At 42.3% G+C, this 19,085-nt stretch overlaps 1 protein-coding gene across 1 annotated transcript; it reads left to right on the top strand.

Annotated features, from left to right (window-relative positions):
* Positions 1 to 9,241: 9,241 nt before the first annotated feature.
* LOC306645568 (major urinary protein 4-like) lies at positions 9,242 to 12,217 on the top strand (the record flags this gene model as incomplete). Its single annotated transcript, XM_079113479.1, has 5 exons — positions 9,242 to 9,337; positions 9,623 to 9,759; positions 10,900 to 10,973; positions 11,638 to 11,748; positions 12,084 to 12,217. The coding sequence occupies 5 exons, from the start codon at positions 9,242 to 9,244 to the stop codon at positions 12,215 to 12,217; spliced, it is 552 nt and encodes a 183-aa protein (XP_078969605.1).
* Positions 12,218 to 19,085: the final 6,868 nt, after the last annotated feature.

Raw genomic sequence — 19,085 nt, 5'->3', positions numbered from 1 at the left:
AGCTGTATTGATCAACCGCGTATTCCCAGTGCTTAGACACAGTGGGTCCACGACAGCTATTTGGTGAATGAGATCGATCAAAATGAAAGAGTATGATGATTAGCTTTCATTAATGAAACACACATTTGTAAGGTACTGCACCCACCTCTTTAGGTAAGTAATTCTATCAAATTCTCACATTGATAGAATTAAGCAAAATTGTAACATGGGTGACTATCTTTGGGGGTCCTTGTCCTTTTCCCCCAGGGTCCAAGACATAAGACTGATTCTTCCCACTGCCATACTCTCTGCCCAAACCTGGTGGTGTCGGGACCTTTAGACTAAATTAGTCTTAAATGATGAGCTCTGGAGAGACTTCAAGATGGTGCTCCAGGTAACCTAGGGCTGCAGGTAAGTAAGCACTTACCAATTAATGAGGGGACTTGCAGAACTGGGATTCTTGGTTTTCTTATATACAGGGAACCCTTATATTGTCGTAGAAATTTCCAACCAGAAAGGAGGAAAAGGGATTCTTCCACCCCTGCAGTTCTCCATGTGGAAAGAGGACTCTGGACCTCTTAGGAAATGATGACCCTTTTTGAGATAGAACGGTTTGCCAAACAGAGATGCATTGCTTAGATTCCCCTTGCAAGAAGAGAGTCGTGGCCCAGTTGTTAGGAGTGTTGTTAGCTGATGGCCTCCACTGTTAACTCACTCAGACCCACCTCCACTTTGGAACTGAGGTACTGGCCTTCTCAGGACAGCCCCAACCAAAGACTGAACAAAACTGCAGTACAAGAGAGCCAAACATTTCTGCTTAAAGCAGGACTCCCCTAACATGCTCTAGAGTTTTCCTGGGCTCACAGAGACATTATTAGATCTACCTCCAGCTACTTTCCTTCCCTAATTCTGCTTCCTCCCTGCTCCTCTCACAGGAGTTACTCCCCAGTACTCTTGGTATTCCTAGATCTGTCTCAGCATGTGTTTTTAGGGGACCCAACTGACCTAGGTGGACGTCAATAGCTCCATGCATCTTTCTGTCACTGATGGGAACAGATATTTAGAACTGGTTTTGAGTCAGCACCACAGACTGTATAATCATCCTGGCCCCTAGGGGAACCAAGGAATACTTCCATTCTGGCACCAGAATGAAGTAAGCTTGTGTGTATTGCTATTCTTCTTGGCACTGAATATGCCTTGGCATCATGCAACGTGACTTGAATGTCCCCACCGGTTTTCTCAATGAGTGATTTGTTCAATTAAGAGTGTGATTGATCCCCCTAAAAACTGGAACAAGGCAGGGATGCCCTCTTTCACCACTTCTATTCAACATCGTTCTTGAGACTCTGGCCAGAGCAATTAGACAAACCAAAGAAATTAAAGGGATACGAATTGGAAAAGAAGAACTCAAACTATCCCTGTTCGCTGATGACATGATTATATATTTAGAGGAACCTGGAAATTCCACCAGAAAACTCTTAGAACTCATAAGTGATTTCAGTAAAGTAGCAGGTTACAAGATCAATGCCCATAAATCCAACACATTTTTATACATAAGTGATGAATCTTCAGAAAGAGAAATTAGGAAAACTACCCCATTCACAATAGCCTCGAAAAAAATAAAATACTTGGGAATCAATCTCACAAAAGAGGTGAAAGACCTCCACAATGAGAAATATACAACACTAAAGAAAGAAATTAAAGAACACCTTAGAAGATGGAAAGATCTTCCATGTTCTTGGATAGGAAGAATTAATATTGTCAAAATGGCCATACTACCTAAAGTGCTATACAAATTCAATGCAATTCCAATTAAAATCCCAATGACGTACCTTACAGAAATAGAGCAAGCAATTATGAAATTCATCTGGAAGAATAAGAAACCCAGAATAGCTAAAGCAATCCTTAGCAGGAAGAGTGAAACAGGGGGTATTGCAATACCAGATCTTCAACTCTACTACAAAGCAATAGTAACAAAAACGGCATGGTATTGGTACCAAAATAGAAAGGTAGATCAATGGTACAGAATAGAGGACACGGACACAAACCCAAATAAATACAATTTTCTCATACTAGACAAAGGGGCCAAAAATATGCAATGGAGAAAAGATAGCCTCTTCAACAAATGGTGCTGGGAGAATTGGAAATCCATATGCAACAGAATGAAACTAAACCCATATCTCTCACCATGCACGAAACTAAACTCAAAATGGATTAAGGACCTCGGAATCAGACCAGAGACCCTGCAGATTATAGAAGAAAAAGTAGGTCCAAATCTTCACCTTATTGGTCTAGGACCAGACTTCCTTAACAGGACTCCCATAGCACAAGAAATAAAAGCTAGAATCAACCACTGGGATAGATTCAAACTAAAAAGCTTTCTCTCAGCAAAGGAAACTATCAGCAGTGCGAAGAAAGAGCCTACAGAGTGGGAGAATATCTTTGCCAATCATACTTCAGATAGAGCACTAATCTCCAGAATCTATAAAGAACTCAAAAAACTCTACTCCAAGAATTCAAATAATCCAGTCAACAAATGGGCTAAGGAAATGAATAGACACTTCACAGAAGAAGATCTACAAACAATCAACAAACATATGGAAAAATGTTCAACATCTCTAGTAATAAGAGAAATGCAAATCAAAACCACCCTAAGATTCCATCTCACCCCAATTAGAATGGTGATTATCAAGAATACGAGCAACAACAGGGGTTGGCGAGGATGTGGGGAGAAAGGTACACTCATACACTGCTGGTGGGGCTGCAAATTAGTGCAGCCACTCTGGAAAGCAGTGTGGAGATTCCTTAGAAAACTTGGAATGGACCCTCCATTTGACCCAGCTATCCCACTCCTTGGCTTATACCCAAAGGACTTAAAATCAGCATACTACAGAGATACAGCCACATCAATGTTCATAGCTGCTCAATTCACAATAGCCAGACTGTGGAACCAACCTAGATGCCCTTCAATTGATGAGTGGATAAAGAAACTGTGGTATATATATACAATGGAATATTACTCAGCCATAAAGAATGATAAAATTATGGCATTTGCAGGCAAATGGATGAAATTGGAGAATATCATGCTAAGTGAGATAGGCCGATCTCAAAAAGCCAAAGGACGAATGATATCGCTGATAAGTGGAGGATGACACATAATGGGGGGGAGGGAAGGGTTAGTGTTAGGGTTAGAGTTAGGGTTAGGGAGGGGGGCAAATATGGAGGAAGGAACTACTGTATAGAGGGTAAAGAGGGGTGGGAGGGGTGGGGGAAGGGAAAAAATAACAGAATGAATCAAACAACATTACTGTATGTAAATTTATGATTACACAAATGGTATGCCTTTACACCATGTACAAACAGAGAAACAACATGTATCCCATTTGTTTACAATAAAAAAAAAAAAAAAAAAAGAGTGTGATTGAGGACAAGGTCACTAAATCCATTTCCAATGAGCTAGTAGTTCATTTCAGTCAAGTTGCCTGGTTACAAATGGATTGTTACCTGGTAATATATGAAATTCATAAATCCATCACCCACTGCTGGGTCAGTCATTAATTGGGTCAGTCATTTCTCAACTACCTGTATATTGTCATCATTCCTTTGGGTCACTTATAAAGTGCCCTATAGATGGTGTTAGGTGGAGGAGTTTTAATATGGTTGGTGACCAAGTACTTTATTCAAAGTGATGAATGGAAGAGAATAGTTCTTGCTTTTTGCTAGGTAACCATCTTTTAAGTCCTTATTGGAAAAGCAATAACCCCCAAATCATCCATCCATCCATCCACCCATCAAATGCTTGTTGATCAGGAGAAAGTCATTACTCACCTTTCACTTTATCAGACTCTCACAGTGACAATCACAGTATCATGTGTTGAAGAAACCTCCATGTAGTTTCTTTAGCAGTAACTCTGGCAGTGACCTCTCAGTCTACAGCATTACTTAATCCTGTTCCTTCTGCATGACCCTCTTCCCTTCATATTAGAAACAAGGAGTTCTGATCTGTGTACTGGATTCAATGAGAAGAGTAGTGTCTCTGTTATTAAACAGACCTTGGTATGATTACTTAACCTTTCTGAGTCTTAGTTTATACCATGGTATAACAGGATAATAGTACTGACCATGCATTGCAATTATGAGGATTAAATGAAATAATATTTGTAAAGAACTTATCTAACTTCTCCTTGAATTCTTACTTTATTTCCAGCATCAAAATATTATTTTTATATTTCTGGCTTCAGGACAGATGAAATTTGTACTGTTCCTTTTGTATTTTCCCATTATAACTATTTGTCTTTGAACAAGGACTCTGACATAATGTTAAGATTGGAGCTCCCTCAGCAAATATGACTTTGAACAAGATCATTCTTTAAGTACTGGAGGGTTTCAAGTTTGTTGAAGTCTAAAGGCCTCAAACATAAAACTAACTGAGGCGACTTGACTGTTAACATAGCAGTTTGGATTCAGGTGCTAATGTTTTGCTTATAAGAGGCTGTGACAGCTTATTTCTTGTAATCTTTACATTTTTTAAATTATCAAGTAAGAATTGTATATTATGACAAACAACATGATATTTTGATATGTGTCTACATTATGGAATTCAGCTCTGGAATGACTCTTGACAAGAGTCAGGCTCATACTTAGTTGGACCCATGAAAGAGAAGTTCTGAAGATACCTCTCTGTGGCGGTGACAGACAATGGTATGTACATCTGTCCCTCTGCTATTGCTGTACCAACTGAGTGCTCATCAGGGTGCTGATCTTCACATGGCCGAAGGAAGGAATGCATGTTCCTGGGGCTTACGTATTGGCAGAAAAACTCAAATCCCATCCCTCACCCCCTGCCAGGAGCGTAGACCTGTTCCTTCCCAGAGACCACCCACAGCCCTCTCTGAGGGATGAGGAGAGAGCCAGCGTCCTCTGAGGTCGTTTGTGAATGCACACTCCTTAGGCTCTGCTCACCTTCTGGCTGTGTACCAGTTGGTGGTCAGTGTTTAATTAGACCCAGTCATGTTTTACCTTTGCTTCCCGTTTTCCTCTTGATTACTATTGGCTTCTCTGTTTTCCTATACCTTTCTTTATTTTCACTTTCTATCTTGTAGTTAGATCATTTCCAAGTCACTCCCCCGCCACACACACACTGGCCTGGAACTTCTTGAAGGCACAGCTCCCATCTTTTTATCACTTCAATGCTCGAAGTGCCTGGCATGGGCCTAGCATCGGGCAGGCTTTTGAGAGTGGGAGTTGAATTAGGTTGAATTTAATTTTTTAAAATAATGTTATTGCATTTTTTATACCTTCATTTTAGTTATTTATTTATATGTGGTGCTGAGGATTGAACCCAATGCCTCACACATGCCAGGCAAATGCTCTACCATTGAGTTATAGCACCAGTCCAGAATTTAATTATTTTAAAAATATCTTCTAGTAGCATCATCCAAAGCAGATTGCTACACCATAGAACAAAGTTACTGTACAGTCAAATGCTGTACCCTTACATCTTGCATTCTATAATAGATATATTCCCTATAGATGTATGGCCCTCTGAACTTTTAAAAATTAAATCTTGGTTCCATGCACTTACACTGTCATCCGGGAGATGCTAACATTAGTGTTCACTCTATTTGATCATCCTTTCTCTTCTCCCTCTGCAATACAGAACTCAGCATTTCATTTGATTGTAATATTTATTGATGACTGTTAAGTTTGGATATGATACATTACCCCCACCAAAAATAAACTCCTGTTAATCAGTCCATCCTAGTTTGAATGGACTGACTGGGTGGTAACTATAGGCAGGAGGGTGTGACTGGAGGAGGCAGGTCACTAGGGGTACCCTGGAAGCACCCCTTTCTCTTCCTCTCTGCTTCCTGACCCTGCCATAAACTGAGCAGTTTTCCTTTGTAGGGCCCTTCTGCCATGATGTGCTGCCTCATCTTGGACCCAGAGCAATATACTTGGCCATCTATAGACTGAGACCTCTGAAACCATGAGCCCCAATAAACTTTTCTTCCTCTTAGTTGTTCTTGTTGGGTGTTTTGGTCACAGCAATGCAAAAGCTGACTAAAACTTATGAGAATGTTTTCAGATCATTAATCCACAATTCCTACCACAAATATTCAAATGCAGTACTGGAGTATCATTTAAGGGAATCTTATTGCAAAGCGTTGCTCCTGATGGATTGAACATTAGCTCAGCTTTGGTTTTGTCTTGGTTTCACCAAGCTCCTAACTGGGTTGCATCACAATATGGTATTTTTGCAGCCTTGACCTTGCTGTCTCAGTGTCTTCGGGCTGTCCTGACAATGCTTAAGCCAATCAAAAAAAACAAAAACTGTGGTAGATTTGAAATGGAAATGAATAGTCTGAATGGAGAATGGTCAACTCAGGTCTTAATGGACGAGATCATCTCCACCACAGGCCCCTGACCATAGACTTCCATCCTAAGCTCTCTCTCTACTCCTGTGGCCAATAATATAAATTAGGAGTCACTACCTGATAGTAACATTCCTATTAACAAAATAATTTTCTAGAAATTTCTTTCTAGTCACAAGAATCCTTAGTGCTTTAAAAATAGGTTTTTGTGAATAAACATTCCACAGGCAACAGACAGTACGTCTCAGGTGCTACAAAGGCATAAAGGGGAACAGGAAAAATGATCCCACCTTCAGAAGGGAGTTTGCCTTCCCATACAGAATAAAAACAGAAACAGAGGGTTACAGAATGGCGCTGCAGGACAGCAGAGTTAGGAGTGGCGGGGAGGTGACCAGAGACAGTGTAAACAGCAATGTCTGCAGCAGGGGCAGCCAGCTCTCCACGCAGCCTTGGAAACCTGGAAGAGTGGGGTTCACTTCGAAAACCTGTTGGCTCCCAGGTTGCTGTCTATTCTGGCAGAGAACAATGGAAATAAACTACACAGCCTCTGCCACCATTTGCCAAGTTCAGTCTTTCCATCTCGGGGCCAGAAAAACACACAGCCGCCTGTGCTGACTGAAGTTACGTAGGCTTCAAAATTCCAGCGAGTGGATATGAGTGGAGCCCAAACTAGGAATGGGCACACAAGGGACTGGGGTGATTTGGTTTGGGAGGGGAAGGGGGATTTGACTTTTAAACTAGCCCACAGGTAAAAAGATGCAGCTACCAGGTTCACTGCCTTGTGCCACCTTCTCTCAGGATGCCAGCCTCTTTCTGCTTGGGGGGCCCACTAGCATGGAGCAGGAATGAGCCAGAACTTTTAACAACCCAGCTGGCAGCGCAGAATCTACTTCACAATCATTCTCTCACTTGGAATGCTGTTCCCACCTGCCCTCCACATCTCTACATCCCCCTAACATTCAAAACCTGCCCCAAACCCCACTTTTCCCAGCAGGTATGCTCTGACCCCACCTGCTGGGCCCAGGCCAGATGCTCTGCTGGGGGTTCTGTGGGTTCCACTGGACCCCTATGGTAATCCGTCAGGAATGATCGTCCTTATTAAGAGGAAACGAAGGCTCAGTGAGGCTGAATTCTTTCTTATGGCTTCAGTATGGCAGAGAGGGGATTGAAGCCCAGGTCTGCGTGACTCCGGAGCCTGGGCTCAGAAGCCTCTTCTGTATGAGGCCACCTCCCCAACTTTACCCTGTATGACAGTTAGGACTTGGGGTCACTCTATGGGGTTGTTTCCTGTGCTCGTAGAATTAAGCACATGATAACGCAAAGCATTTCCTCAGCTTTATTGAGGGTTCTCTGAGGGAAAAGATCTGCCTAGTGCTTCCATTCTCACGTGGACCTGTGGCATAGACTTACTCAGGATTAGATACTTGTTCATTTACTGGGGGGAGACAGGGGGCTGCAGTGAATTCAGAGAACAAGGAAAAGGAATTTAAAAGTCCTCAATAAAAGACACCAAACTTTAAGAACATGGGTTTATTCAACCCTATTTTAACGCTTGTGATAGACAAAGATGCTATGCAGCATCTTTGGTAGAGAGAGTTCCATTGTTTCCAAAGTTTGTAAAAAAAAAAAAAAAAAAAAAAAGTGAGTAATTCATCTAATTCCACATCCCATGTGAGTAGTAAAGCAGAGATTCTTCACACATTTCAGTTCCCAATTACACCCATTTTCTACCACATGTAATTAGCTTTCTGATTTCAACAAGCCAGACTCACAGTTAAATCTGGTTTCAAATGGAAGCTCTTTAGAGCATCCATAACTTTTCATGAGAACATGTTTTAAGAAATGAAAGGTCAAAAGGTGGGTCCATTCCAAGTTTTCTGAGGATTCTCCACACTGCTTTCCAGAGTGGCTGCACCAATTTGCAACTCTGCCAGCAATGTAAAAGTGTACCTTTTCCCCCACATCCAGGCCAACATCTATTATTGTTTGTATTTTTGATAATAGCCATTCTAATTGGAGTAAGATGAAATCCTAGAGTTGTTTTAATTTGCATTTCTCTAATTACTAGAGATATTGAATACTTTTTCATATATTTATTAATCACCTGTATATCTTCTTCGGTAAAGTGTCTGTCCATTTCCTTGGCCCATTTATTGATTGGTTTCCTTGTATTTTTGGTGTAAAGTTTTGAATGGATAAAGAAACTGTGGTATATATACACAATGGAATACTACTCAGTCATAAAGAAGAATAATATTATGGCATTTGCAGAGAAATGGATGGAATTGGATAATATCAAGAATAGCATGCTAAGTGAAATAAGTCAATCCCAAAAATCCAAAGGCTGAATATTTTCCTTAATAAGTGGATGATGATATATAGTGGGGGTGGGGGATGGGGGTGAGAGAATGGAGGAACTTTAGATTATGTAGAAGGAAATGAGAGAGTGGGGGTATGAAAAATGGTGGAATGAGACAGACATCATTACACTATGTACATGTATGATTACACGAATGGTGTGAATCTACATGTGCACAACCATAGAAACGAAATGATGTACCCCACTTGTGTACCATGGATCAAAATGCAGTCTGTCAAAATTTTAAAAAATTTTTAAAAAGGAAATGAAATGTCACTAAGTAAATCTAAAAGAGGAGGGACTGCCAGTTTTCAAAAGGGCAGGAACAATCCTTGGCTTCACACCAGTGAATGAAAGACCTTTCCAAGGAGAGGGAGGAGGAAAGGTGGAGGGCCTGGACAAAACCAACCAACCAACCAACCAACCCCAATGGATATAAAGACAGAGGAGCTGAGAGTGGAAGTGAAGCTGCTGTTGGGAAAGTCTCCCGCCTGGTGACCGTGAAGAGACAGTTTTATTCTCTACCAAGATGAAACTCGTGCTGCTGTGTCTGGGACTGGCCCTAATCTGTGCGCACACGGAAGGAACCCATGATGTTGTGACAAGCAACTTTGATCCGTCAAAGGTAAAGCTGTGGAGCGTTACAACTTTTGACTTTGACGGGCGGCGTGTTAAAAGGAGCAGGTTCAGACCTGAACTAAGAGCAATTGCACCATATTAAAATCGGCGCTGGGGACTTCCATTTTCACTGAAGGGACAGTGGGAATGGTCCTAGGTGTGGTGCCAATGGATCTGAGTTCAAATTCCATCTTCTCCTCATGATTCCTGCCCCACAGGCCAAAGGAGAAAAGTGTCCATGTGGTATCCCTCTCCTATTTGCTCACTTAATCCTTTCTCTTATTTATTGCAGTATTCAGGGGAGTGGTATTCCATTCTCTTGGCCTCTGATCACAAGGAAAAGATAGAAGAAAACGGTAGCATGAGAGTTTTTGTGGATTACATCCACGCCTTACAGAACTCTTCCTTAAGCTTCAAATTCCATATAATGTAAGTGTGGCTTTTTTAGGTGTGAAGGGGAAAATGAAAGACTAGGTATGGTCTTAAACCTAAACACACACACACGCACACACACACACATGCACTATGTGTATGCACACATACAAACTCACGTGTGAAGACATGTACACAAACATACTGAGTCTGCATCCAAAATCACAGTCCTAGGCTGGGGCGTGGCTCAGTGGTACAGCACTTGCCTGGCATGTGTGAGGCACTGGGTTTGATTCTCAGCATCACATATAATAAAGAAAATAAAGGTTCTTTGACAACTAAAAAAAAAAATTTTTAAATGTCACAGTGCCTCATCTGACAGTGACCCAGGCCTTGATGGACCTGGGGCTTTTCTAGATTCATAGATACGAGCTGGTTACAGGAGTAAGTTTATCAGGATTGGGGAGTATGGAGGGCAGAGGGGGTATCCGAATCACAGTTAGCATGACAATGCAGAATAGTTTAAGAGCATGGGATTTGGAATCAACAGACTGAATCAGATTCTTACTAGCTGTTGACCAAGAAAATCCATCCCTTGCCAGAGATGGGGGTGTACATCTTTAATCCCAGCGGCTTAGGAGACTGAGGCAGGAGGATTGTGAGTTCAAAGCGAGCCTCCACAACTTAGCAAGGCCCTAAGCAACTCAGTGAGACCTTGTCTCTAAGTAAAATATAAAAAAGGGCTGCAGATGTGGCTCCGTGGTTAAGCGCCCTGGGTTCAATGCCCAGTATCTCCTACCCAAAATAATCCATCACATCCCACCTTAATTTTCTCATGGACAAAAGCTGGTAATAAAAATTTTCCATCTTGGTTCAGGTGATGATCAAAAAGAACTTGGTTGAGAGGTCAGCAATTAATGCATATTTAGCTAATGATCTTGACAAGTGGCTGTGGTGTATTCGTAGTAACCGTGGGAAGTAGTAGTGGTAGTAATAACAATGACAAGCAGTGCCAGTAGCTATTTAAGTCATTCTCCAAGTATCAGAGTAGTGAAGTAATTATGAATAAAAGCCGTTTGGTAATTGTACAAAAAATAGTCAGAGGTTAAATGGAATCAGAAACTCAGGTTATAGGTAGATAATGAGGAAACCAGCCTCATCAATATCTCTTGGGCACCAACTCATTCTTTTTTACAGTATAAATGGAGAGTGTACTGAAATTGTGTTTGTTTGTGACAAAACAGAAGAGGATGGTGTATATTCTGTTGAATGTAAGTATACCCAAAGTGGTCCTTCTAAATTATATTTCCAACTGCAAGGAATTTACTGAACTCCAATATCATCAGAATATTTATCAATAACTGATCAATACTTACATAAGTAACATAATAGGGGTCATCTAATAGCCGATGTCCTGTATATAGGAGAAACTTTTGTGCAAAAGCCAATGCCTAATTTATAATACCATCAAATAATACCATTCTTCTGCAACAAAGATAGCTGGCAGGAGGGAAAAAGGTAAATTGGGTAGGATAGCTTCTCATTCCCCACCATCTGTGTGATTATGCCTGGTGGTCATTGCCACACGTATTACCCAGGATGTAGCACCAAATATGTAATGCCAGTGGGCTTACTGGGAAGACGGGCACAGTACTGACAGAGTTACTGAGGGAGGTGGACAGGGCTCAGGAAGGATGATAGACGGTGAGTTGCTGCTGTGACTAAATTTTTCTATACTTGTGGTCTATTTACCAGTATCCTTTTTAGATGTCACTTCCTGAAGCCCAGGGAGATGCACATAGAAGGCATTAGACATTGTCACTGTCTCTTCCAGAAGATACACTTGTGTTTGTTTCATGGGAAAGAATAGGTAAAGGGTTTCCATTGCTTCCCAGAATCAAATAAGTTCTGAGCTGTGTTCTGTTTCCTCCACAGACGATGGACATAATACATTTAGAGTACTTGAAACGGACTATGATGACTATATTATTTTACATCTCATAAATGAAAATAATGGGGATACATTCCAACTGATGGAGCTCTACGGTAGAGTATTTTCATACCGACACTCATCTTGGGTGGGAGGAAAGGGAAGGAAGGCACCCTAGACACAGAATGATCTCCCCAAGGTCATCCTGGACCATCTTTTCCCCACTGAAGACAGATGCTTGCCTTTGGTAATCCCTCAGGCTCAGTGATGGGACGATCAGGAAACCTCTCGTTGTGCCAGGAAGATATCTTATCAATGTCAAATTCAGAACACGTTATTTACCACCCCAAGTCTCCTGAGCCCACAACTGTCACCATCCATTTTCCCATCCTTCTGGAGCTCCTCTATCAACAAGACCCATGACACAGCAGTTATGTCACTCTTCCCACAGGTCGAACACCAGATGTGACATCAGAACTCAAGCACGAATTCGTGAAACTTTGTCAAAAATATGGAATTGTAAAGGAAAACATATTGGACCTGACCACAGTTGGTAAGTTTAGCTATCAGGCTTTCTCCTTCTGAACTTCATGTCAGAAGAGAATAATCCAAGGGAAGGTAATGAGCCTCCTTTGTCCCAACCTGGAGAATCGTCTGGTTTCTCTTGGGGAAATATAATGGGGCAGGTGTCTATCTGAATGTGTTCTGTTCTGCTTCTGCAGACCGCTGTATCCAGTCCCGAGATGGAGGAGAGTCCTAAGTCTCCAGGTAAATGATCTCTGACCCCCGTGCAGAAGGGGTGGACCAGGGACCAGTGCCTTCCAAACACATTAGGGATTTGTGCCCAAAGATTGCAATAAGAAAAATAACATAGAGGGGTGTCTGTATTCTCTATAAGCCCACTGGAATGACATGTCTGGTGCTCCACGCTGGGCAATGTGCTGTGACAATGGCCACCAGGCATAATCACACAGATGGCGGGGAATGAGAAGCTATTCTACCCAAATTACTTCCCCTCTGCGCCCCCCTCCCCCACCAATTATCTTTGTTGCAGAAGGATTGAATTGTATAAAATTTGGAGTTGTACAATCTTGGTTCAGCACCTAGGCTTACCATGAGCTTTTGAGCAAGTGCCCTAAGCAACCACAAAAGAAGCAGTGATGTGCACCTTACAGAGGGGCTGTGTGCATGTAATGCAGGTGGAAAAGGCTCAGTTACCGATGATGTGCTAAAGGCCATTAGGACTTGAAGTATGAAATGGAAAAAGAATAGTAGAATGTGAGTATGAAACCCATATAAATATGAATCTATGCTTGTGGTCCATCTTCCAAGCCCAGGAAGCCATCTCACCCACCAATTTAGGATACAAATATCTTCTTTGACTCCTCACATCCTTGACTTCTCATTTGGAATGGAACTGACTGATCTTCCTATTATCCTCTGACCTAGAGAAAAGACCCCAAGTTTTCTTATCCCTCTCCACCTTAGATGTATTAGGGGGCTTCCTTTGGATAATACACGTGAAAATCTTGATAACTTGCTTAAAGTAAGCATTTACTAAAATATAGCTATGACCTTTGTCATTATTACTCAATTTTTCAAAAATTCTTCAAAACCTCTTACATTAAAAGTGATGAAGGATGGGATTGTAGCTCAGTGGTAGAGCGATTGCCTAGCACACTTGAGGCACTGGGTTCAATTCTCAGCACCACATAAAGATAAATAAGGTACTGTGTTGAAAAAAATTTTTAAATGGTGAGAACAAACCTAGGTTCCTTCATTACTTCCTTTCTAATTTTCATAGATTCAGTTAGGGAAAGGTTAAAATGACATCAGCAATAGAAAAAAAAATTCAGTCTAGGCCATGGCCTTCCTCTCCCTAGTCTGGTACATAAGATAAGTTAGAATTCAGGGTTAGGGCTATTTCTTCGCCATCTTTCTCTGTGATGGAATTTCCCTTCGTCCTCGCTTCAATCCCAGGAATGACTGATAGGTGTCTGTTCTCTTCAGTGCAGAGAGAGCACCCTCACTTGGGCTCCAGGATCATCTCCGTCCTCATTCCTACGCCATCTTATGACAAGTTCTGTGACCTGGTTTCCATCACTATCAAATGAGAAGGTATCATCCTCTAGCTCCAGGATCTTCCCTGATCGCTGAGGAACAGCCATCAATTCACCAAGAATCAAAGGCTTTCTCTAATCTCTGTCTTTGCCACCCCAGGGCAACTCTACATGAATAAGATCTTTCTCCACCCATTCAATAAATGATCAGCCTTGTAGTCATGTAACTTGTCTTTGTTCTGGGAGAATGTGAGGCCGAAGTGAGTGGACCAGAGGACCTCCTGGTCCCTGCACCAATAATTCTCGGACGCCATCCTAAGTCCCCTGAAGGTTGCTTGCCCTTTAGCTGCATAATTTTTAGTGACCCCAGAAGACCATTGTGCATACTGTAAGAATATAAGACTTGCTGCATAGTTTCTCCATCCTAGAATTCTCTTTTTCAATGGGGCACTGAGAGCGCACTGCTGTGACTGACACCGGCTCAATGTGGTTTGTTACATGCCTTGTGCAAAAAAGGACGGCCCAGTCATCATGGGCATGACGGCTAATGAGAGAAGACGTCTACACATGTGAAGCTCCCTATAGCTTTCAGATCAGAAGACTAAATTAGATTCAGGCTTATTCCTCTTTAATCAAGCACTTGGTCTGGTTGCCAAAATATGGCAAAGGCTTTGTAGAAAGCTGGCCAGTTATACTGGGATCTCACTGCTTCTTTCTCTCTCTTTCCTCCTTTTGAAGTGGGTTTCATTATGTTGTCCAGGCTAGCCTCAAAGTCCCACACCCAAGCAATCCTCCTGCCTTAGCCTCCTCAGTACAGGTGCATGCCACCACAGCTGATTTGTCATTCCTTAATGATGGCATTTAAGGGACAGAAAAGCTGAGGCCCAGACTGCATGTTCCAATCTATCCCAGAGAATACTTAACAAATTTTAAATAACCATAACAACCAAGGACCACACTGATGATGGGAGATGGCTGGGCAATGCCAGTGCCAGGAAACTACAGACCAGAGAAAGTCATGAATCAAGAATGCTCAGATCAAGAATGCTCACACTGAAACCCACCCCTTAGCTCCAAATATTTTGTGCAAATGAGGCATGAAATATTAAGAACACTCAAAGGCAAGGAGGAAATGTCTTTGGATTGGAAGCAGAGCAATCCCTTTCTAAAGAAAAGAGGAAGCCAAATGGGAACAAGGACAGTACACAGGGGAGAGCGGTGCCAGCCTCCAGGAGCTGAGGACAGAACTGAATCAAAGATGCAGGGCTGACTGGGGCTCCGGCGGCTGCCCGGGGGAGGAGAGGCGGGGAGAACTGTGTGGACTCAGGACACCGGGGCCTGCCCTGAGGAGGAGGAGAGGAGCGTGGCCACTTGGATTCGGAGAGACTGCGCCAGAGCTGCAGGCGGTTGCCAGAGGAGAAGCCGCGCGGCGAGCTGTTTGGAATCAGAACGACGCTTCTGAACCCCGGGGCCTGCCCTGAGGACGAGGAGGAAGAGGAGCAGCCGCTTGGATTCGGGCGACTATACGGGAACTACAGGCGGTTGCCAGAGAAGGGGCTGCGTGGCGAGCTGTTTGGACCCTGACCACTTCTGAACCCCGGGGCCTGCCCGGAGGAGTCGGAGAAGGAGGAGAAGGAGCGCGGCGGGTCCTTTGGACTCGCAGTGACTGCATTAGCGCTCCAGGCGGCTGCTCAGAGGAGAAGGCGAGTGGTGAGTTGTTTGGTCTTAAAGTGACAGCTCCTGAACACAGGGGGGCTGCCTGGAGGAGAAGCGTGGTGGGACGCTTGGTCTTGAGGGGCCACACCAGAGCTCCGGGCGGTTGCCCAGAGGACCCGTGCAGCGGGTCACGTGGATTCAGAGCCACTCAGAGGGACTGCTCCTGAACACCCGGGGGGTTATCTGGAGAAGGAGGAGGAACGGGCAGGGTCACTTCGACTCGGAGTGATTGATTGCCCCGGGCTACGGGTGGTTGGTGGGAGGAGGAGGCACGAAGTGAGTTTCTTGGACTCCTAGTGACCGCACCGGCATACTGGGCGGCTGTCTGGAGGAAGAGGCCTGTGGCGGGTCTCTGGGACTCAGAGCGATTGTTCGGGGCCACAGGTGGCTGCTCAGAGGAGGGGCCACGCAGCCAGGCGATTAGGTGCAGAACAGGGTCCCAGGATCTAGGAGGCTTCTGGGTGGAAGAGCCGCACAGAGACAGGCTTAGGGCGGAGCGAAGGTTCCAGGCCTATGGGCAAATTCTCTGAGGAGGGGCAGCCTAAGGAGATTCATCTGCGAAGGGTGAGGCTCCCAGGCCCAGGAGGTAGGGCCGGGCCCCTGGAAACTTTGCAGAGGAAGGCAGCCCAGCCCAGGCAGTAGCTGTAAATTGAGGGGAACCTCTAGGAGGACACTGACCAGCGAGACCTCCCCACCGGGTGAGTCTTCCCTGCTGGGTGAGGTTTCCCACAAGGACGGTAAAACCAGAGACTCAGGCCCAAACAGGCCTTGCCTCAGCCCACAGCCTAGGTCCCCTTTGGATGACCATTGGTCAACAAGTGGAGGCACCTCTGCCCACTAGCAGGGAATATACCCCACCTGAAGGCCACCACTCCTAGAGAGGCAGCTTCCTTGTGGAGCACCGCATTATCAACCTCCTCCAAGACTTCAGCCTACTGAAGGCTAAGAGGGGATATATATAGAAATCTTCAGGGTCATTGTAAATCAACAGAGGAAATCTGCAATATCTCAGCGGTCCACTGATATCTGAACAACATGAGAAAACAAGGAAAGAAAATGCTGCAAACAAATCTAGATGTTACATCAATAAAACCTAATGACAGCATGGCAGAAGAAATGACAGAAAAGGAGTTCAGAATGTACATAATTAAAATGATCAGAGAAGCAAACGAGGAGATGAAAGAGCAAATGCAAGCATGGAATGATGAGATGAAAGAGCAAATGCAAGCATTGATTGATCGCACCAATCGACAGTTAAAAGAGCAAATACAGGAAGCAAAAGATCATTTCAATAAAGAGTTAGAGATATTGAAAAAAAACCAAACAGAAATCCTTGACATGAAGGAAACAATAAACCAAATTAAGAACTCCATAGAAAGCATATCCAATAGGATAGAACACCTGGAAGACAGAACCTCAGACATTGAAGACAAAATATTTAACCTTGAAAACAAAGCTGAACAAACAGAGAAGATGGTAAGAAATCATGAACAGAATCTACAAGAACTATGGGATATCATGAAAAGGCCAAATTTAAGAATTATTGGGATTGAGGAAGGCCTAGAGAAACAAGCCAAAGGAACGAACAACCTATTCAATGAAATAATATCAGAAAATTTCCCAAATCTGAAGAATGAAATGGAAAATCAAGTTCAAGAGGCTTACAGGACTCCAAATACACAAAATTACAACAGACCCACACCAAGGCACATTATAATGAAAATACCTAACATACAAAATAAAGACAGAATTTTAAAGGCTGTGAGAGAAAAGAACCAAATTACATTCAGGGGGAAACCAATACGCATATCAGCAGATTTTTCAATCCAGACCCTAAAAGCTAGAAGGGCCTGGAACAACATTTTTCAAGCCCTGAAAGAAAATGGATGCCAACCAAGAATCTTATACCCAGCAAAACTTACCTTCAAATTTGACGATGAAATAAAATCCTTCCATGATAAACAAAAGCTAAAAGAATTTACAAAAAGAAAGCCAGCATTACAGAACATTCTCAACAAAATATTCCATGAGGAAGAGATGAAAAACAAAGAAGCAAATCAGCAAAGGGAGGAATTATCCTAAAGGAATTGTCAAATAAAGGAGGAAACAAGTTGTGTCAAACAAATAAATAAACAAAATTTTAAAAATGAACCAAATGACCGGGAAAACAAATCATTTCTCTATAATAACCCTGAATGTTAATGGCCTGAATTCATCAATCAAAAGACATAGACTGGCAGACTGGATTAAAAAGAAAGATCCAACAATATGTTGCCTGCAAGAGACTCACCTCATAGAAAAAGATACCCATAGATTAAAGGTGAAAGGATGGGGAAAAACATACCATGCACATGGACTCAGCAAAAAAGCTGGAGTATCCATCCTCATTTCCGATAATGTGGACTTCAAGCCAAAGTTAGTCAGAAGGGATAAAGAAGGTCATTTCATACTGCTTAAGGGAAGCATAAATCAACAAAATATAACAATCATAAACATCTATGCCCCAAACAGTGGCTCATCTATGTATGTCAAACAAATCCTTCTCAATTTCAGAAACCAAATAGACCACAACACAATAATACTAGGTGATTTTAACACGCCGCTCTCACCACTGGACAGATCTTCCAGACAAAAATTGAGCAAAGAAACCATAGATCTCAACAACACAATCAATAATTTAGACTTAACGGACATTTATAGAATATTCCATCCAACCAAGAGTGAATACACTTTCTTCTCAGCAGCACATGGATCCTTCTCTAAAATAGACCATATATTATGCCACAAAGCTAATGTTAGCAAATACAAGAAGATAGAGACACTAGCATGTATTCTATCAGATCATAATGGATTGAAGTTAGAAATAAATGAAAGAGTAAAACACAGAAACTATTCCAACATCTGGAGATTAAACAATATGCTATTATATGATGAATGGATAACAGAAGATATTAGGAAGGAAATTAAAAAATTCTTAGAGGTAAATGAGAACAAAGAAACATCATATCAAAATCTCTGGGACACTATGAAAGCAGTACTTAGAGGGAAATTTATTTCATGGAGCGCATTTAATAAAAGAAGTAAAACTCAACAAATAAACAACCTAACACTACAGCTCAAAGCCTTAGAAAAAGAAGAACAGAACAGCACCAAAAGTAGTAGAAGACAGGAAATAGTTAAACTCAGAGCTGAAATCAATGAAATTGAAACAAAAGAAACAATACAAAAAATTGACAAAATAAATAGTTGGTTCTTCGAAAAAATAAACAAAATTGATAAACCTTTAGCCACACTAACAAAGAGAAGACGAGAGAAAACCCAAATCACTAAAATTCGGAATGAACAAGGAAATATCACTACAGACAGGATGGAAATACAAAACATAATTAGAAGCTATTTTGAAAATCTATACTCCAACAAAATAGAAAATTTCGAAGACATCAACAGGTTTCTAGAGACATATGAATTGCCTAAACTGAATGAGGAAGACATAAACAATTTAAATAGACCAATTTCAAGTACTGAAATAGAAGAAGTCATCAACAGCCTACCAACAAAGAAAAGTCCGGGACCAGATGGGTTCTCAGCCGAGTTCTACAAAACCTTTAAGGAAGAGCTCATTCCAATACTTCTCAAAGTATTCCATAAAATAGAAGAGGAGGGAACCCTCCCAAACT

Source organism: Sciurus vulgaris (assembly GCF_902686455.1).
Source record: "Sciurus vulgaris genome assembly, chromosome: 15".
Lineage (NCBI taxonomy): Eukaryota > Metazoa > Chordata > Mammalia > Rodentia > Sciuridae > Sciurus > Sciurus vulgaris.
The sequence above is the reverse complement of the archived record's forward strand: the minus strand, read 5'-3'. Positions and strand labels throughout refer to the sequence as shown.